Below are 22,233 nucleotides of genomic sequence, written 5' to 3' on the forward strand. Positions count from 1 at the left end.
AATATAATGGCTGAGGAAAAAAGAGAATCTGCCTTGTAAACAGAACAGTGAATGATTATAAAATAGGCAGTTTTATTTTAATTCTTATTTGCTCTTCAATAACAGAGGGTATGACCACCATAGTGCTCTCAAGTATTGATGGTTTGACATATTGCCTTTCAATATGATATGGTGTGGGTTAAATGAGCATACCAGGACATTAAATATAAAGGGAACATTTTAGGTAGAGACAGTATATTTCATGCATTTTGGAACATGCAAACTTTCTCAGTAATATAGAAGGCAAATTTCAGGTTGGACACCGTATAAGGAATAAAAAATATACTCTTAGGGCTATAATGTACAAAATTGAGGAGTGTCCAGTTCTAGCAGTGGTGGGTTCCTACCAGTTCGGCCAAATCTGTAGGGGTTTGGCGGCCTGAGTTGCTGGAACTGGTAACGACCCAGGCCTGCCACGCCCCCAAACCAGTTCTCTGGGCAGTGTGGGCACCGCTGCCATCTTGTTTTTCAGTTCTGTGCATGCACAGAACAATTGTAATTGCATTTATGGGCAAATGCACATGCCCTGAACCGACAGTAAGTTCTAGGCATCCCGCCTCAAAATGGAAATCATAGAATTGGAAGAGATTCTGAAAACACACCTCCTACACACCTCCCCTATAAAGATTCGAGTGAAACATAACATAAGCTTAGTCTTGGGGGAGAAAAAGCAAATGCAGTTGAGGGATAATTAAACAAAAATAAAGTAAACCAAGATATGAAGAAAGTAGAAAGTGTGGAATTCTCTCTTTCTGAAAATGCCCAAATCTGTAATTCATCTATGAATGATGGATGAAGGCGATCAGAAAATGAGAAAGTCCAGACAAGGGAGGAGGCTTTGCTTCATGTGATGAATTTCCCCTTAGTATAACTGCAAGAACTAACCAAACCAGAAAAATAAATCAGCCGAGAAGCAGCAATTAGTATAAATAAAACTTGAATTCTTGAGTAAATAGTCTTTACTCAAGCTATCTACATTTGTATTTGAGAGACTAATTGCCTCAGATGAAGGTGATGAGAGTGTAATATTAATGTTATTATTTAATTAATTTTATAATTAGAATTTTAGAAAATATTAACTTTAATATTTAATAATAGTGTATTTTTCTTTACACATGGTCTCTTTTTATTGATATGATAAGTGAACAGTACTTCTATACAATGGTGGGATTCAGCCAGTTCACACCACTTCGGGAGAACTGGTTGTTAACTTTCTGAGCAGTTTGGTGAACTGATTGTTGGAAGAAATCATTAGGGCAGAGAACCAGTTGTTAAATTACTTGAATCCCACCACTGCTTCTATAAAGACAGAACTCTCCATGTTGAAGGAGTATGTCCATTCTCCCTCAGCCAGTTGATTTATTTCTGTGTGCTGGCAGTGCACATTTATTTATTTATATGATTTATTTACTCAACCGACAGCCATTTTATAGCAACTCTGTGGGTTCCCAAAAAGAAATTCCAACTCACCCTTTTCTCTACAATTGGAACATTAAAGAAAGAAACACCATGTGGCATGACTGGGATTAGTGTGGTGTATGGGTGTGAATTATATCTCCATTTTCAGCCTTTCACTCACAGGACATCTTTTTTCCCCCCATAATGTTTCATTATAATATAAAAGAGGATGGAAATAAAGATTTTTTTAAAAAAAAAAGAGGAGGTGCAAGATTTAAAAAAAAGGAAAAGAGAAAAAAAGAATTGACTTCCCACTCTTTCCAACAGCATAAAACATTAATGTCCCAGAATAACAGACAGGCCATTTTTTTACTGGAAACCCTCTCATACATCGAACTTCTGATGCATTCCAGTTTATGTTTTTATTTATGCGAGGAGCCTTCCAAGATGTTATTTGAAATAATTACCTTCCCTTTATATTTATTTTTAAGTGAAATGTCAATATGGTACAATAACAATAAATAAAATTATGGTTAATCAAGCCATGGGATTATCATTGCTAAACAGACAGAAAGAACGGAGAAACAATATAAGACTGGGTAACTTGAATGGAGATGAGTTTGAGTGTGTATTCTAGTGGTAAAGATTACTGTCCCCTGCCAGTTTTAGCTTTTACTGATTTACTAATTAAAAATAAATTTTCCTATTGAAATGTCGTCATGCCTACTGCTGTAGGAGTAAAAGTGTTCTCAATTAGAAAACTGGAGGTGTTTGCCTGGAGAAAGGAAAAACTCAGAAGCTAAAGATGAGGCCAATTATTCAAGGCTGGAACCCTTTTGTTTTTTGCTTTAAAAATATCCTGTGGAGGAATGGTTATAAAAGACTTACTGAATAAATGACAAAGTTTGAATTTCAGATGGGAACTACGGTAATTTAATGAAAGCAACCATTTTAATTAAACTGAGGATGTTGGATTGAGAAGCAGGTGCCACAGCGTGCACTGTACCCCTAGATGTTGGCTTTGCCCCAACTTGATTTTAAATAAAAATAACTACTATAATAACTTTATAATAAAGTTATAATAACTTTAAAATAACTTTAAATAACTTTAAATAAAAATAACAATTGAAGGCACCAGAGCAAATATGGGTCTTCGATGCTGCCAGTGCAACAACCTCTCAGTTATGTCCCTGTTCCTCCTGGTTGGTGAAGCCTAATAATATGGGTATTATTAAATGGATGTGTAGCCTTCCCAAACCTGATGCTTTACAGATGCATATGAACTATACTGCTCACAATTCCATGGCCATCCTTCCTTTGATCAGACTGACTGAGAATTCTAAGAGTAATTGTCCAGCACAAGGAGCACACACGCCCTTCTCTGCAAGCAGAATGTTTAAGCGTTCTTCTCAGCTGCTTAAGGGTTTAGTTTAACAGATTTTTTTTTCTATTTAGTTATATATTTGTTTCTTGGAGTCTACTACTTTATTTGCTGTTTAGCTTTCTCTTGTAGTTGTAAAAGTAAATATTCTGCAGAAAGAAAAAAATCTGTGATACTACTTTGCTTTTGAAACAGTTCTGTATTGCACACCTTGTGAATAAATAGATGTAACCTCCAGTTTTCAGTCTCTGGTGGTGGTGGAATATGGAGCTTTGCTTTTGTTCATTTTAGTATTGCTGGTTTTACCAATAAAGAGCCGTGGTGGTGCAGTAGTTAGAATGTAGTATTGCAGGATAATTCTGCTGACTAACAATTGCCAGCTGTTGGGCAGTTTGATCCTCACCGCCTATTCAATTTTCACCGGCTCAAGGCTGATTCAGTCCTCCATCTTTCCAAGGTCGATAAACTGAAGACTCAGATTGTTGGGGGCAATATGCCGACATTGTAAGCCACTTAGAGAGGGATGTAAAACATTATGGGGCAGTATATAAGTCAAAGTGCTATTGGTATTGCTAAAAGAGATTATATTTGTAGCTCAGAGTAGACATGAGGGTCGTTGGTGCTCTCTTATCTTGGTTGTTTTCTTGCAGATACTTCATTACCCAAAGTAAGTAGGCAGGTAATCGTCAGCTGTGATGATGTTACCTAGTTTGGGGAATGAAACATCTGGGAGAAAACAACCAAACAAAGAGTGCCAAACACCCCTCATTGCTCATTTTATTTTGATCATTTAAGGGATATTTTATCACTTTTGTCCTATAAAGCAGGGGTTCCTAACCCCCAGTCTGTGGCACACCAGAAACTGGGCCACCTAAATGAGTGAAACCCCATCCACACACATGCAGGATGTAGGCAGCACACAAAATCATGCCCCCTCTGGTCCCTGGCACCCAAAAAGTATTTTTTTATAAAGTAAGCCTATAATCCATTATAGAAATGATACATTTGGCACTGAAATTCTCAGAGGAGAAAATGTAAATGATTGCCTCTCAGTAGATTCAGTGCTCTATTCCTTTGATGGATTCTTAGATATATTTATATTTTTGTTGGCTCAGGAAAATTATTTTATGGAAGATGTTTACTTAGAACAGACTTATAAATGAATGGTTTCTTAGAAGTTTTGAGGAGTAGCTTTAGTATCAGCCGAAGAGGGTTGCTATTGTTCTTAATATCCAAATAGAAAGGGTCTATTATCATGTGTAAAAACTTAGTCAAATGAGATTGGCCTGTTTGCACAATACACTTACTTGAGTCATCTTAAGGGGTACTGAAATTCAAGTAGTTAACCCAGTCAGTTAACACCCAGGAGTCTAAAAATGAACGGGGGGGGGGGGCTAAAATTACTCAATGAACTAACTTTTCTTGCATTGCATAAACTATTTACTGGAAGGTTAATTTAGTTTATGACCTAAGAAGCCTTATGAAAATAGGAGTAGGAAGTGCCATCAGAGTCCCTTACATTATTTACTATATTTATCCAAATGGAAGATTGTTCCCCCACTCCCAAAAATGTGAAGTGAGACAAATTCTGGAGTGCTGATCTTTTTTGTCAACTTAGGGGAGCTGACTACAGATGAAACAAGGAAAATGGGACAGAAAAAAAAGTAATTGATTACTTGTAAAATAAAATACCTTTATCACAAAACTCATTCATAGGCACCTGCGCCTACAACCATTCTTACTTAGTTACCCAGACAACTCTCACAAATAAAATCACACAAGTATGCCTACCTCCTTTCCCTGCTTGCAGCAAATGCTGCAAAAACAAAGGGTAAATTATGATGGATGGATGGATGGATGGATGGATGGAAGGAAGGAAGGAAGGAAGGAAGGAAGGAAGGAAGGAAGGAAGGAAAGAAAGAAGGAAGGAAGGAAGGAAAAGAATATCTAAACATAAAGGATCAAAACCCAGAGCAATTCTCAAGTCACAGCTTTAAAGACAGACAAATCTCAGCAAAAATGTTTATAGTCACGTGCACCTCTATTTCATCTTGATATTCTATGCTTCTCTGTAAAAATATAAAACCAGCCCCAATTCTATATTCCTACTTGGGGTTAATCAAACAATTCTGTTTGGGTGAATGAAGTTCAGAATGGAGGAAAAGAGACCAGTTGTAAGTCCCATTCATTTTAAATGTATTTTATATATTGTTGCATTAAATAAAGAGAACTCTGTGCCTTGTGGCTTATTGGAGCTGAGGCATAATTTATCTGTGTTTGTATGTTTGCTGTGCACACACAGAGCTGTATGTGTTACTTTTGGCCTTCCAGCAATAGTTCTGCAACCTTCCCATGCAATGTTTTGAGCATGAGAATTATTTAAGCCTGTGACCTTCTTGACTGTAGCTTGGCATTTCAGATGTGCCAGCTGCTGCTGCTGATGGTGCTTAATCAAGTCTGTGAAGGAGACTCTCTTCCCTTGAGAGACAGAAGCTTTCTGAATAATATGCGTGGTAGCTAAAAAAACTTCAGATTTAGTTTTGGCTTTTTGGATAGTTTTTTTTTTAAATTATCTCCATAGTTTTAATATTTTTCTATTTGTCTTTTTATAATCTCTAATACACCCAGAATCGCATTATCAGGAAGAATGCCAGCACAAAAATTTAATACACAAATAAATACCTTTACTTGTCAAGCAGAAATGTGTATTACAACCATCGCATTAAAGAGGTGGGATTTCAATGTCCTTCCTTCACCAGGTAAAGAAAATCAAGAAGTCAGGAGAGCCGTGCTAATAAAATTGCCATTCTTTTATAAGTATGCCTTTCTTTTTTAGTCTTTCCCTTAGCTTTCCACATTCTACAGCAGCCAGAGCTAAAGCATGAATCACAGAAAATGTATAGGAATGTATTATTTTAAGGTAAAAGACCTTGCAATAAAATGCTGGGTTATTAATGTACTCATCTCATATGATCTTGGAGAATGACTAACAAAATGGACCCCCTAACCTAGCAAAATACTATTATTCTGGCTTTTCGTTTTTTATATACTAAGCAGACAGAAATGTAACAGCTGCCCTGGGGGGAAAGAGTGCGAGCAATTCTGCCTGTAAATGAGATGCATTCCTCCTAATAATGTGGAGCTTCCTGACCTTCTGACCTTCAGATCCAGTTGAAGCGGAGTTCCTGTGGTGGCTATTTCCTTCTGCAAGGTAGCCAGATATTCACAACTCCACCTGTCTTTGGGGGGAGCAAACCTCCCATCAGACACTTTCAGGTTCTTTCCGTGAGCTGGGAATTTTTGACCAATTTTCAAAATGCACTTTGGTGGTCAGGATTAGTTTCCGACCTTCTTTTAACAAAGATGGAAAAAGGCAAAGAAATCAAAGATTTGCAATATTGTCTTTGAAAGTCCATGGATATTCTCAGACATACAGGTCATAGTTGTCCCAAAGGTGCTTTTTTAAAAGAGGCAACTGGACTTTCTGGTTCTTCTTTGAAGATGTTTCACTTCTCATCCAAGAAGCTTCTTCAGCTCTTACTGGATGGTGGAGAATGGAAGAATTGATACTCCTTGCAGACAGCTGGTCATTTGCATTCTTTCTCCTGCTGAAAGAATGCAAATGTCCAACTGTCTGCAAGGAGTATCAATCCTTCCATTCCTCACCATCCAGTCAGAGCTGGAGAAGCAAAACATCATCAAAGAAAAACCAGAAAGTCCAGTTGCCTCTTGAAAAAAAACACCTTTGGGATTGTCTTTGAAAGTGAGATTGGAAAAAGGCTTCTATTATCTATAATTACATCTGTGAATAAAGGTAACAAAACTCTTCATAGACTAATAATAGTATTAGAAGGGATTTGCCTAGGAATAGAAGAGAAGCCATAGATATTCTGGTATGCATATACACCTTCCTTTTAAAAATTAAATAATAGAGAAGAATTGGTTCTAATAAGAAATCAGGTTATATTTTCACACAAGTAATCCTCATTTAGTCGCCACAATTGGTTCTAACGACTCAGCAGTTAAATGAAATGGTTGCTAAGTAAACACATGACTCAGAAAGAAGCTGCGAAGATTATTGGTTGCTGCCATGTCATTCAGACAAATTTCTGTCATAGTGTCCTTGCTTGACCCATTCCCTTCCCCCAATTTTTTGCCCCCTGGAAGGGCAGAGGATGTGTTTAAACATATTATCTATTCCCCAGCTGCTTTTCACCACAGTGCAGGGATTCCCTAAAATGTGCCAACTGCATGTTTACAAGCTCAGGTTTATAACCTTAATTAGTTGATTAGAGCCCTCCTAGACTCCAGCAGTTGCCTGAAACTGACAAGACCTTAATCAGTTTCAAACTGAAGACTTTCTTGCCCTTAAATGCCAGCATTTGTCAAACAGTGCATTTTTTATTACTTTTTATTGCCCTTTTCTTTCTGAATAGTGCTACCTTAAGCTGCTGCCAAATGAGAAGTGCCCTTCATGTATGAACATCAACCTATTCAATGTATTTCCTTTAGCATTAAGACAATTAGACCATTTATTGCCCAAGATGTCTTTTATGGAATTTCATTTCTATTTCTTGCCATAAATCAGGGAACCCTTTGAATCTTCAAAAATTCTGAGTCAGAAAAGATGGATAAAAATCCAAAGGAATAATAATAGCAACAGCACTTAGACTTATATACCGCTTTACAGCCCACTCTAAGTGGTTTATAGAGTCAGCCTATTGCCCCCAACAATCTGGGTCTTCATTTTACCGACCTTGGAAGGATGAAAGCCTGAGTCAACCTTGAGCAGTCAGAATTGAACTGCCAAACTGCTGGCAGTTGCTGCTGGTTCACTCATGCGTGGGTGTGTGCAGCTCAATTAAAATTGTCTCAAACACAAGATAGCAATGGCAGCGACCGGGGAACCAGTTCGGGGGTGTGGCAGGCCTGGGTTGCTGCCGGTTCCAGTGACCCAGGCTGCCATACCACTACTGGGTTCAACCAGTAGGAACCCACCACTGGATCAGTCCCAGGTGTTAAAGTACTTAACCTTAAAAGCCAATTTAAGATCTCTGTCTAGGGACAATCCAACACTAAGTTACATCCCTGAGTGGGCTGTGAAGTACTTTTTATGGAAATGGAATTAGGCTGCATTGCAGTTATTCTCTTTGTTCTCTGAAGCTCTCTTGCATTTTATATACATTTTATATTGTTAGAAATATAAGACAGTTAATGTCAAAACAGTTTTCTTTCTGTCACTCTTCCTCATCTTGTTATTTGCTCTTGCTTGGTATCTATTTAATCATCTTCTGAACCATCTATTGATTCCTTTCCTAATGTACACATATGTGTCACGACAGAAAGAATTCTCATCTCTTCCTTTTATGGGTCATGCACAAGCCATATCAAGTAAAATGGTGTGAACTCCAAATAGATAAGGAATAGTTTTCATGTAAGAGACAGCGAATAACACTTCTCTGTCTCTCAGCATTTGTTGAATACCAGATGGAGATATCTATCTTCGCTGTTTGCAAAGCAGGGCTCAGCATTTGAAACAACCAGGGCACACTAAATACTGTATGTTTTCATTCAAGGCCAACAATTCTAGTTGGTTAATTACAGTCCCAAAAATTATTTCAGCAAGTGAAATAATTCCACCCTCCTGGGATTGATATGGTTTTTGCCTTCAGTGCACCATAAATAATGAAATAAACAGGGAAAATAATATTAGTTGAGAGTAAAACGACGAGAAAATGTATGTGGACAGTTAAGGTATTTCAGATTGAAATTTGCAGGCTACCTGCTCCATTTCTTTTCTCCTTCAAGTCCTTCCCTCTGCTCACTGCTAGTTCTAGAAAATGGCTTGGTTTACATTTGTGAATTCTGTCTAAGGCTGCAGCCCAAACAAGTAGCTCAGCATAGATCCCATTAGCATCATTAAGAACTGAAACAATGTTGTGAGTTGAATACCTTTGTTCTTAATGAACCCTGTCTTAAGTTGTTGCCCTGGTTTGCCATTGCCTTTTTTGTGACTTCCCAGCAGAGCTTACAACCTGGATATATTTTGCAACTCTACCATTCAAGTACCAGTCTGGCTCAACCCAATTTTGTTTCTGAGCCCAGACAAAGATGGCCAGTGTGCAAATGTGCATGCCTTAGTAATTAGGACAACAGCAGCTTAGATGGTAAGGGAAATACATTAGGAAGGCTAACTTAGGCCCCTATTTGTCAGCAACTTACATTATAAAGTCCCTATGAACATGAATGAATGCAGTTAGAGCAGTGTGTTGTTGGATTGCTTCTGATGTGCATAAAAAGAACACAAGGTCTGGAAACTGGTACAGTAAATACTTGGTGTTTACTAAATCTGTTGATTAAATAAAATGCTTTGATATTAAACAGATTGTGTTTTCAAATTAGAATTAGAGGGATCTGATCTAAAAACTTGTCTATTTCAAGTAATGAATAGTTCGAGGGAAATATGTGTAATTTCAAAACACATAACAGTTGATTATTTCCATAAACCCAACACTGCTTCCTTCCACCTGTGGTAATTCTTCCCTTAAAGAAAATATGTTTAAGTTAGATTTTACGGTAAGAAATTATTGTGAATCTCTAAAGTAGCTCTGGTCAGAATATTGAGTTTTCCTAATTGATGCCATGGTCCTGGTTTAATTATGTGTGGTTTTTTATTTATTTAAATTATGTATGTAGTCACCTGTCTCACAACAGCTTACTCTGGACAACTCACAAGAAATTTGAACCAAAATCAAAATGCACCAGATGTACCTGTAAAATAGTAGTGATAATAATAAGAGAAGGAACTGGAGAAGATAACAAAATACAAAGATCAGCAAATAGAAATAGGACGACTATGGAAAAAGTAAGCAAATATAGTACCAATAGTAATAGGTACCTTGGGTACAATCACAAAATAATTGGAGCACCACTTGAACATCATTGACATTGATCACCATCAGTCCACTTGAACATCATTGACATTGATCACCATCAGTCTATTGCAAAAGACAAGAACAGTTTACATCAGGGGTGTCAAACTCAAGGCCTGTGGGCTGGATCCGGCCTGTTGGGTGCTTAGTTCTGGCCTGCGGGACTGCCCTGGAAACAATGAAGTACTGGCCTATGGTGCCACTGCCAGTGAAAATGGAGATTGGGAGGGCTGCATGCAGTCCTCCAGAGCTCCGTTTTCACTAGCAGAGGGTTGCAGGAGATCATTGCAGCCGGAAATAGAACTCGGGAGCCTGTTTTCATTGGCAGAGCACATGGGCACCCACAGGTGCCCCCAACATGAGTGATGTTGAAGTGGCCATGCCCACGACATCCCCCTGAGGTCAAACACAACCCTTATGCGGCCCTCAATTAAATTGAGTTTGACACCCCTGGTTTAAATCCTGTGGCAATGCCTCCAACGCCATGAAACATCCACCTCTGCCTATCCCAGGTTCTTGGGAAGGGCTTGATAGGTGAACAAAAAGCCCAACCCAGTCTGAACATCTGGCTGACTATGTGATTAACCACATATACAATATATCTGAATCTTAAAGTAATCCAGTTTTGAGCAGCACAAACAGAGCTGGTTTAACTTGCCGGGCATCCAAGTACCTGAGGGAATATTTGGGTTTTTAATGATTTAGGAAAGCCCAAAACTGAGGCCATCCATACCTGTGGGGGAAGCTGTCCATAATGCAACCTTTTCTCTGTAGAGATTTCTTAAGAAGAGAAAGGAATTTGACAGCATAGCAACTTTCATTATTTTGGAAGTGGGGACTTATTTTTTCCCATAGATTCTGTCCCCAAAGTCTAAACCTGTTTACTCAGGATAGCATTAATTAATTCAATGGACTTAATCCCAGTTTAGCAAGCATACAATGCCATTCTTAAACTGTTTTTGCTACGCCTAGAAATTGTTTGCTTTTCTCATCTTGAATTAAGACTTCCTTGGCCAACGAAATGGGTGGTGGTGGTGTATGCATGTACTTTTTAACTTTTCCTCCCCTGCCATCTTCCCCCTACTTTCTTATTTTGTTTAGTTTTCAAAAGCTGGCCAGCCTAATGAACTATAAGCTCATTTTAGCAGCAAAAACCTCTCTTGGCATCAGGCTGCCCAATTGACCAGTGTCATCATATGAGAACCAGGAGGCATACTTTCTGTGACGCAGTGCCTATCATAGGGAAAAGCCTACCCCACTTCACAAAAATGTGGATGGATATGAAGTTCCGGTTTTGAAGTCTGACACTTTCCCCTGCAGTCATGTGATTGCATTTTGAGTGCTTAGCAATTGGCCTGCTTTTACAGCCATTGGCAGCATCTCACAGTCATTTCGCCATGAATGTTTTTTTTTTTTTACCAGAACTGGCATTTACTCTGGTTTCTGGCAAAAAAATGCCCACTGCAGACAATGGATTCACTTAATGACTGTGGCATTTGCTTAACAACCGCTACAAAAAATGTCATAAAATTGGGTCAATCGTATGGGTGCCTCATCTTACAAGCATCAAGATATATGATAGAAATTCTGGGCGCCATTGCAATCATAAATCAAAGACTACCTTTTGGGGGGGGATATTAAAATTCCTCCCTCAGTTCTTGAGCTACAGACATTGCTAGACAAAATGTGGCAAATCACCTCTGCCACATGCTCTGCCATGTGCCCCCTTCACCCCGGCCCTCCAGCCACAGCCAGTTCACAGCTGACATTCAGACTTAGCTGGCCCTCTTATGGTGCTCCTCCACTGAACCCGTCCATCTCTGTCCCCCCATTGCGGGTGATTCACAGAGAGAGAACTGTAGTTGGGTGAATCGCCCCAAGGAACAAGCAGACGTGCCTCCCAGCAGCCAATCTGGGCTTCAAGGATGGATATGTTTGTTTCACATTCTATCTTGTTCAGCCCTTCTGTTTTAGATCTTTGGGGTATAAGTGGCATGCACTTCTGCAGTTGTATGAATATAATGAAGACGCTAGCTCTGTTATGCAAATAAGGAGAACAATTTGTGATCTTACCTCAGTCATACTCTTTCTAGTATAATATAGGATTATTGCCACAAAAACCTGAAACTCTTCTTTAAAAAAAATAAATCAGATTAACTTACATAAACATGATGCATGAGGTTTAAGCAGGTCATTTGCTAGCCAGACCTGTTCTCTTTCCACCTTAAATAAACGTTTGCTTCCTTGTTGGATTAAGCTTTTTAGTTTTCATTAAGCATGCACAATTATATTTATTGGCAGCTAAAACTGTACATAGATTTAATTACTTGAAATGTCCGTGATACAAGATTTTGTTTTTGCATTAATGACATAAATAGTATGTTTTCACTGTGATTGTCATCCATCTCATAAGTATAAAACTGAATCTTTAAATTTGATGCATGAGTTTTTTTCTTTTCTGTGTGAACAATATATATTTTGTAATACGTTTCTGAGAAGAAGTAAGAATGTATTTTGATAGTGCATGGGGTCTGATCTTTATTTTAATTGATGGATCTTTTCAAAGTAAGATAACTGGAAATAATAGCAAGGATTGAAATCAATCAGGTGCTCGTTGTGCGTTGAATTTAGAAATTATTGGGTAAAAATATTATTCATTATACTTTGATCAATCAAGTTAATACTTTAGCAGTCCTTCTCACATCTTGAATTTGCAGAATAAAATGCTACTGCTTTGCAGAGGTTCAATATTGGGCTGGGAATGGCTTTTTACAAATCAGTTCAAAAGGTCTTTTCTTCCATCCTCTTTTTCCTCTAAAAGGGACTATTGGAGAAGACCTTCAAATTGTATGTAAGAAAGTTCTGAATATGACAATATGATTGATTTCATGATAGGCAACAATATTACTTTTAGTTTGCTGTATGTTGTGCTATTCTACCTAGAGGGATATGCTAAAATGATTTTTTGGGGTTTGTTTACTTGGAGTGAAGAATACTTTCATACTGGGTATTTCTACTGATCTTAGACTTAACTTTAGGAAACACTGTTCTCTTCTTTCAGTAATAGGTAGCTGAGATTGGATGATTTTGAAAAAGGTTAAGCAGCGTTAGGATGAGAGACCTCTAGGAAATACAAGTACTTTTGGCTGAATGGGAAACTACTTTCCCCCTTGCAGGTGGCACTGAATAACAACAACCAAAACTATAGCAACAATAGCAATAGCAATAGCAGTTAGACTTATATACCGCTTCATAGGGCTTTCAGCCCTCTCTAAGCGGTTTACAGAGTCAGCATATTGCCCCCAACAATCTGGGTCCTCATTTCACCTACCTCGGAAGGATGGAAGGCTGAGTCAACCTTGAGCCGGTGAGAATTGAACCGCTGAACTGCAGATAACAGTCAGCTGAAGTGGCCTGCAGTACTGCACCCTAACCACTGCGCCACCTTGGCTCTAGAAACAAGAAACTGCCTCCACAAGGACACGTCCATATGGTTAATAGAGGTTTCCCTGCAATTTTCAAGTCAGAATTAATGACGTGACCATTTTCTTTAATAATGTATATTTTGCTTAAGACATCTCTTTTTTTAAAAAAAGAAACCACCCTTATTATAAATTTCATACTTAATTTGGTTCAGCTCTTGATTATCATTTTTTGTTTGCCTCTTAAAAAGAAATGTAAAAATACCTTGCCAACAAAGGAACTACGGAAAACCTGAGAGCATAGTTGCTGAAATTCTTTATCTATCTATCTATCTATCTATCTATCTATCTATCTATCTATCTATCTATCTATCTATCTATCTATCTATCTATCTATCTATCTATCCATCCATCCATCCATCCATCCATCCATCCATCCATCCATCCATCCATCTATCTATCTATCTATCTATCTATCATCTATACTATCCATCCATCCATCCATCCATCCATCCATCCATCTACAGTATCTGTCTCTCTGTCTGTCCATCCACCCAAGCACCCACCTCCTCCTGGATCCTGCCAACCGGAATAATTAGACTGACGGGACCCACAGCATGCTTCTTTTGCCACCACAAGTGGTACAGCCCAACCCCCCGTAACCAGAGATGGCCCCTCAAGTAACCTGGATCCATGCCATGAAAAGCTTCAAAGATGATCACCAACTCCTTGAACTGCACCTGGAAGCAGACTGGTAACCAATGCAGCTCACGGATCAGTGGTGTTACAGGGGCCATTCTTGGGGGGCCCAAAACTACCAATGCTGCCACACTCTGCACCAGCTGTAGCTTCCAAATGCTATTCAAGGACAGCCCCATGTAGAGCACATTACAGCAGTCCAGCTATGAAATGACTAGGGACTGAATGATTGAGCACAGGAAGTCCTGGTGGGTCCAGGAAAGGCCACAAGTGGTGCTCAACACGAAGTTGCGCAAAGGCTCTCCTAGCTACAACTGCCACCTGTTCCTTAAACAGGAGTTGCGAATCCAGGAGAACCCTCAAGTTATCTATCTGGGTCTTTTTGGGGCAGTGCCATCTCATCCAGAGTTAAAGATGGCAAAGTCCTTGTGTACCAAAAGTTATTTGGTCTTACCAGGATTCAGTCAAAGTTTATTGTCCCCCACAGCCTCCAGGTATCGCAAAAGGGTGGCCACAGTATCACTTGGGTCACCAAAAGTGGAAATATAGAGTTGGGTGCATTAATCAAGAAAATCATTAGACTTGGAGTGGGTGGGAAATCATTTTTCTCCTCACTGAGTAATATTTCATTCCACAATGAGTAGGAACAGAAACAAGATTCTTGTTATTCTGGAATCTCAAGAGTTTAAGGCTAGAATGTGACCTGGAGAGAACAATGCTGTTGTTTTCATTTACAATTGTTTATTTCTGGAATGACTTTATTGTGGAGAGAGTAAAACACGTTAAGCAAGCATTCTCGTAGGATAAATAAAGTGGAAATAATTTACCAAATGAGCAAAATTAATAAAGAAAACAATTCAGATAGCATGTTCTTCATGAAGTGTTGATCTGTTCTGTCGTCTTAGCTTTCTACTTACAACCAACAACATTGTCCTGCAGTAAACATTATCTCACTTTTTCAAGCAAAAACGCCTCAGCCCATGCTTAACATATACTGAAATAAAATTGTATATATTCATTTTATGCAAGATTGCTTCTAAGGAGAAATATATAAATGGCAACTAGGAGAGGGATGTGTAAAGTACTCACCCAAGAGATTTTATGTTGAGTTAGCATCCAGCTACACATAGAATGGTACTCCTTATAATATTTTTTTGCTACTACTAATTCCAGTAGTAATGTTTAATTGTGTTAGGTAAGCTCCCCGTTGGGAGAGCGAGTACGTTCAGCGAAGCGTTGTGAGAGTTGTGTTGGAGAACACACAAACCAGCATACAGAGACACTGCAGTTTAAATAGGCTTTTACTTTCGTTGAAATAGAGGTATCAGAGTCCATCAAACAGTCCAAGTCATACACGGATAATTCAGTCAGTCATCAATGTCTTTCAGTTAAGGGATAATCCAAATAATATAGTGCAGTATCATATAATTAGTCCGGTACACAAAGTTTGCTAACAGTTGCGAAACTTACGATAGCTCACGGCACTCAGATCAGATCAGCATCTAACAAACAGAGAGAGAACTAACAGTCATTAGAACCATTAGAATTATATTCCTAACAAATTGTGTACCGACCTTGAATATAGAAATGATTTACATCATTTTGTTTAGTGACCGTTTAAAGTTACAACTTACATCAATCTGTTTAGTGACTGTTCAAAGTTACAGCGGCACTGAAAAAAATGACTTATGACTGTTTTTCACAGTTAGGGACCATTGCAACATCCCTGTGGCCATGTGATCAAAATTCAGATGCTTGGCAACTGACTCATATTTATGACGGTTGCAGTGTTCCGGGGTCATGGGATCAGCTCTTGTGACTTCCTGACAAGCAAAGTCAATGGGGAAGCCAGATTCACTTAACATACAGGTTGCCAACTTAGCAGTTGGAGTGATTTCCTTAACGGTGGCAAGAAAAGTCATAACATGGGGTAAAATTCACTCAACAAGTGTCTTGCTTAGAAAGAGAAATGTTAAGCTCAATTGTGGTTGTATGTCGAAGATTTACCTGTATGCTATTAGATTAGTTCTTCAATGAGGAGCAGCCAGTAGCCTAGTTAAAATTCCAAAGGCAAAAAATAAAGGTAAATTCCAATGTGGCCTAGATAGATGTCTGCTTCTTCTCCTCACCACTTCCACCCACATTAGATGAGTTTGGGGTGAAAGCTACACATGAGGCGAATTACATTCTGCCAACTCTGTTCCAAGAGCATGAGGACACATTTGGACTCCACTTAATCATGATCATGTAAAATTGCTGATTAATTGAGTAGCAAGTTTCATAATCCTTTCTGTTAGACCCTCTGAAGAAGCTAAGTAAGAACTATAGAATCCATGAGCATTTGTTACATTATTCCCATATGGGATAAAGGAATAGTAAACAGTTACATGAATAGAAAAGTAGATGGTGAAGATTGGTCCATGATTTGAATGCTTGTCAAAGAATTTCACAGGACATATAAGTATCAGCTTTATTGTCATTGTACTTAAATACAACAAAATTGTATTCGTTGACATATCATTGTGTCACACTAATTTCCATGCATATAAACTGACTAGATTTGTTAACATGGTTAAAAAAAATATTTCTTCTCTTTTTAGTTTGCTGTTTTGTGGTTCACAAGAGGTGCCATGAATTCGTTACATTTTCTTGTCCTGGAGCTGACAAGGGACCTGACACTGATGTAAGTACATTGGATTTTTATTATTTCATTCATTTTGCTGCATTAATTGTTTTGAAAAGTCATTGGAACATTAGAATATCTTAATTTGATCTTTTCTACATTGTGCCTTATAGATATGTTTTCTTTGCCACTGGATAACTCTGCAAATTAGGGACAGGTACTAGCAAGTAATGATGGAAACAAACAGACAAACAAAAATAAGGATACAGAATGTAGAAAAGAGGATGCACAAAGGTACTTCCTGGAATTTTCCTGGAAAGAGCTTCTAACAGATGTAGATCTCATCAGCAATAGCATGTTTTCTTTTAATAGCAACTTTTATTTCTATTTAATTACCTGTAGCAGCTTTATCATGTATTTATGTTTCTGGAATGCCTGATATAGTAAATGGAGGCAATTTTGTCAAGTATAGGGAGTAAGTTTATGACAATATGCTCTGTACTAAATGTATAAGAACTAGTTAGTCATATCACACTAAGCTGTATTACGGCATGCTTTGGTTTGGCCTAGCATGAAACATAAAGTTATGCATTATTTTGGGCAAATTATAATTTGCAGTAAAATAAAAAGACAATTTGAATCCCTAGAAATACATTAAGTGTCCAAACTCCATTATTTTGTAGCCTCTTCAAACATAATTGTAAAAAATTCTTAGTATGATTTCCCATTACAGTGCTGTTGTTTTTTATTTGAAGCTTATGATAATATAAAATACAAATAGAAACTGCTAATAAGGGAATAGGGGAGGGAAAAGTAATGAGAAGGGAATGCAAGATAAAGGGGAAAGAAAAAAATGATTTTTGATTGTAGTAAAATGCAAAACACAGCTACAACTTCAACTTTTTGCTTACACATTGAGTATATATATATTAACCATTTTTCCAACTAATCTAATCATCAAAACCTGAAATCAAAGTTTCATTTTTCCCCGTTTCATAAAATCCAGAAGCAATTTTCAATAGAAATAAAACTAGATATATCTTCTCTTTAATTAAAATGTTAATTTTGCTATCTCTGGCACCTGCATCACTTTTTCCATCCATTGTTTCATTGAGGGAATCAATTGTAGCATTGTAAGGGTAGAAACTCAGGCAGAGTGAGGTCCTATACTAGTGTGGACACAAACAAAACATAAAGAAGTGATATTGGTTTTGGAGAAGGCTCCTGATGGATTGCCTCCTCCTTGGATAACCAAAAAGCACATCATAGAACCAATCAATCCAGATGCTCTTGTTGATGCTCTTGTTGCATGCTTTATACAGCTATGTGATCCTCTACATTAATAAATAAATAATAATAATTTGAACCTGGTCATTTGATACCAACCTAATGATGCATAATCAGTGAATCAATGGATTGTACAAATTGGAAGTGGATACCACAAATTAAATATATACTATTTTTTATACAGAGCAGATGCTTTCATATATAATAATGGCTTTTCATTTCAATGCATGTATAAGTGACTTTCCTAAAACAAGAAATAGCAGTAAGCCATTCCCAGATAACAACCCAAATAGCACATTGAAGTCCATTAACTCCAGTGCCAAAGCACATGTTCCATTTCTTTTTTAAAAAAATCACTTTTCTAGCCACTCTGTATGGTGAATTCTACAAGAGTATGTCTTATGAATTTTAGGTTACCCTAAATTTGATTTCTGTTGCTTTTCTTCCCGCTTCAAACCATTAATGATAGATTATTGAATCATAAGTAATTCTATTTGCAGGAATGCATTCCCAGTGTTCCAAAGAGGCCATAACATGCCTAGGTTCAAAACCTGAGAAGATGCAATTTCTTGTAGAACTTCAAAAATGTTTCAGTTTTTCAGATGTGTTCAAAGAAAAAATAGAAACTTAGGTAGCTACAGCTCAAGTCTATCACTATGAAGATGAATCAGCCACAATGAATTCATACAATTAGGCTTTTCTAGACTTTATTAGGGATGTGGTGGCTCAGTGAGTAAGATGCTGAGCTTGTCGATCAGAAAGGTCAGCAGTTCAGTGGTTCAAATCCCTAGCGCCGCATAACGGAGTGAGCTCCTGCTACTTGTCTCAGCTTCTGCCAACCTAGCAGTTCGGAAGCATGTAAAAATGCAAGTAGAAAACTAGGGACCACCTTTGGTGGGAAGGTAACAGTATTCCATGCATCTTTGGCATCTAGTCATGCTGGCCACATGACCACGAAGACATCTTTGGATAGTGCTGGCTCTTCAGCTTTGAAACGGAGATGAGCATTGCCTCCTAGAGTCAGGAACTATTAGCACATATGTGCAAAGGGAACCTTTACCTTTTACCTAGACTTTATTACTAGAACATTAAATGCTGTGGACACTCAGAAGTCAGAAAGTAGCTTAGTGTCACCTGGAGACTTCTGTTCATGGCAGAAATATTGTGTATTTATGGATCTTCACGTATCTCTGAAGAGGCTTTCAGGATTTCAACACAATATTATAAATCTTTATTTTCTGTTAATCCCGGGATCATTTTTTTTAAACCTCAAGTGAATTCAATGGTATTTATGTTGATGATATCACAATAAGTTGATCAAAAATTAAACAGATTTTGTTTTTCAGTGTTGAACATTGTTCTCTGGATGGTGACTTTCTTACAGAAAACTCTTTCCAGTAGATACAGAAATATAATCTTAGAGGATTTTTTTTTTAATTTGCAGAGCCATACTGGAAGAGCATAGAAAAAAAATAGTTTTGTTAGAAGTTGCAATGCCATAAAAGAGGATAGAATTTTCTTTTTGCTTATTTATTTCTTTTTATTGCCACCTTTAATATTTTTTAAAAATAAGGTGATGAGCATATCCAGCATACCTTCCTCCTATTTTCTCCACAACAACCACACAGTGAAGTGAGTTGGGCTGAGAGAGAGTGAGCCGCGCAAAATCATCCAGCTGGTTTTTTTGACTAAGGCTCACAGTGTCCTGCTTATGCTTATATGCCTATGCTACAGTTAATAGGATACCTCCAATTAATCAGCAGTTAATTGGTGCAGGTTTTCATCTCTAAATTGGGTCAACTGCTTGCTTCCCATTATAAGACAAGCTATTTGTGCACAATGTTCTCTTAGGAAATGGTATTTATAACTAAAACACATTTCAAACTGATATTTTCAGTCTACTCCAAGATTCCTGTTGAACAAAAAGAATCCTTAATCCTTGAAAAAATATTTGATTTAGTTATTTGTCATATTTCTAGAGCAACTACTGGTATGTTTGCTTATTACCCTACTTTGTTTGTTTGCCTTCAGTTTTGTATAGCTGCCATCTCATAAAAAATGACTCTGGGCAGCATACCACAATCCACATCTATAAAATAATCAGTATGAAATATAAGAATTGATATTAGAAGATAAATATCACAAAGACGAAATATACAAACCCTAACCAAAAGGAGAATAAGAATAGCCAATTCAGCAATAGAGCATCTAGGCATATCTCCTGGTATCCAGGGAACCTCAGACTTGGTGACATAACCAGATCTTGAGAGACTTCTGGAATATCCAAAGGGATAGAGATAATCTAATTTCAGGGAGAAGAATGTTCCATTAGGGTCAGTGGCCATGGCTCTTGGAACCCATCTAAAGATAGATCCTTAGCTGATGGAACCTGCAGCACACCATCTCTTCTTGCAGGAAATTTGAGTCTCTGCAAATATTTTTGCAGGATTGCATTGTTTATTTATTTGTCAGCTTGCAGTCTATCTTAATTTTTACAAACTGTCCCTTTTGATAAGAAGTATATTCTCCAGCTTGGCTGAGCTTTCCTTTGCTCCTGATGTAAAAAGCTGCCTTGAACTATGAGCTATGTGGCTACTATATTTTCCGGAGTATAAGACACACCAGAGTATAAGACGCACCAAAATTTTGAAGAGGTAATTTTTTTTAAAAAGTTTTTGCACTCTGCAGATCTCCCAAACCCTCTGCATACCTCATTTTTTGTGAAAAAAACCAGCCTGTTTTTAGCTCCTTTTTGCCCTCCCCATCCCCCAGGAGCACTTTGCAGGCCTCCCTAACCCTCTGTGTTTCCATTTTTGTGAAGAAGGCGGGGTTTCAAGAGGCCAGAAATTCTGTATTTACTGTATAAGAGCCACCCAGATTTTCACCCTCTTTTTTGGGGGGTGGGGGAAGGTGTGTCTTATACTCCCAAAAATATGGTAATTAAAATTTATATATTATTTATACATTAAACAAATGTATATGGCCACCCACATCACACCTAGATGACTTCAGGCAGTTTACAACATTTAAAAATCCATAACTTGAACACCTTTAAACACTCTATCCCACCAAAGATGGTATTCAGTAGGTTCTGAACAGTTCTGGAGAACCGGTAGCGGAAATTTTGAGTAGTTCAGAGAACCGGTAAATACCATCTCTGACTGGGCCTGTCCCTATCTATTCTCTGCCTCCCGAGTCCCAGCTGATCAGGAGGAAATGGGGATTTTGCAGTATCCTTCCCCTGGAGTGGGGTGGGACTGGAGATTTTACAGTATCCTTTCCCGGCTATGCCCACCGAGCCACAGCAATAGAACCGGTAGTTAAAAAATTTGAATCCCACCACTGGACCCCACCCTCTATGGCAAGAACAGTACAATCAAATTGAACACTTGATCAATTTGATCTCCATTCGATCTCTCAGGCCTGCTGACAAAACCATACTTTTATGGCCTTCCGAAAAAGCAACAGGGTGGGTGCTGACCATACCTCAACAGGAGTGATATTCCATAGAGTGAGGACGACTACCAAGATTAAATTTATTTATTTATTTATTGCTAAATACCGGTAGTTACTATATTGTAAATGATTTTTAACTGTTTTATGACTGTTTGCTACTCAGAGTCCTTGTCTGAAAGGAACAGCTAGAGGAATTGACTAAATCAATAAAACTAAATAAACAGATGGCAAAAATTAATTCCATTATTTTAGAATACACCTTTGTTTGCTTGAGATCACATGGTTTCATTTCAAAAAGCTATTTCATTTAAAAATGAGCCTTATTAGAACTTCAGTTTTGATCCAATTCATGATATATTAGCTTCAGCATGACATTGTAATTACCTGCTTAATATTTTCAAAATTAGTGTTTTATGCAAGATGTATATAATATTAAGGAAGATTTTGTTGCTGTGGAAATTGGGGAAGAATGATTCATTTTGATATATCTTCATACACTGTTAAATTACACTGTGGAGCTGAATATTTAAAATCTATTTCATGTGACAAGAAACCTTGAAATTATCTTCAGATGAACTACTTTTCCAATACTTTGCAGCTATATCCTGAGGTTTTAGAACATTATTCCCTGAAGTTAAATGGCCTAAATGGAATATCATCTTTGCTAATAAAATCTTCCTCAATCTGTGGTACTCCAGACAACCTGAAGTGAAACTCAGGATTGTAATAGTTGGAGGGCATCAGAATGGAATAAGATTATTTTATGAATATTGTGCCTTTAGTGCATTTCTCAAAGCACTCGTTTTTTTCAACCTCTAAAAGGTTCTTCCCTCTCCTAGCCTAGACAATTTGAATTTATAGCTTTAAAAATTACAAATGCATACTTTTCATTACAATAAACAATTATATTTGTGATAGGTTATTTCAGGATAATTCCAATATAAAAAACCCTGTTCCTCAAACACAAAGTTACAGGTAGTCCTCATTCAATGACTG

General features: G+C 37.7%; 1 protein-coding gene across 2 annotated transcripts in view; it reads left to right on the plus strand.

Annotated features, from left to right (window-relative positions):
• Positions 1-22,233, plus strand: part of PRKCA (protein kinase C alpha) — a 199,571-nt gene that overhangs the window by 88,955 nt on the left and 88,383 nt on the right. For both annotated transcript variants that reach the window (XM_087710223.1, XM_087710224.1), the window contains exon 3: positions 16,472-16,554. In XM_087710223.1, coding sequence (XP_087566349.1) covers positions 16,472-16,554 — 83 coding nt within the window. The remainder of the gene's footprint in view (positions 1-16,471; positions 16,555-22,233) is intronic.

Source organism: Thamnophis sirtalis, unplaced genomic scaffold (genome assembly GCF_051295495.1).
Source record: "Thamnophis sirtalis isolate CommonGarterSnake01/CBP01778 unplaced genomic scaffold, rThaSir2_p1.2 scaffold_3, whole genome shotgun sequence".
In the NCBI taxonomy this organism is placed as follows: domain Eukaryota; kingdom Metazoa; phylum Chordata; class Lepidosauria; order Squamata; family Natricidae; genus Thamnophis; species Thamnophis sirtalis.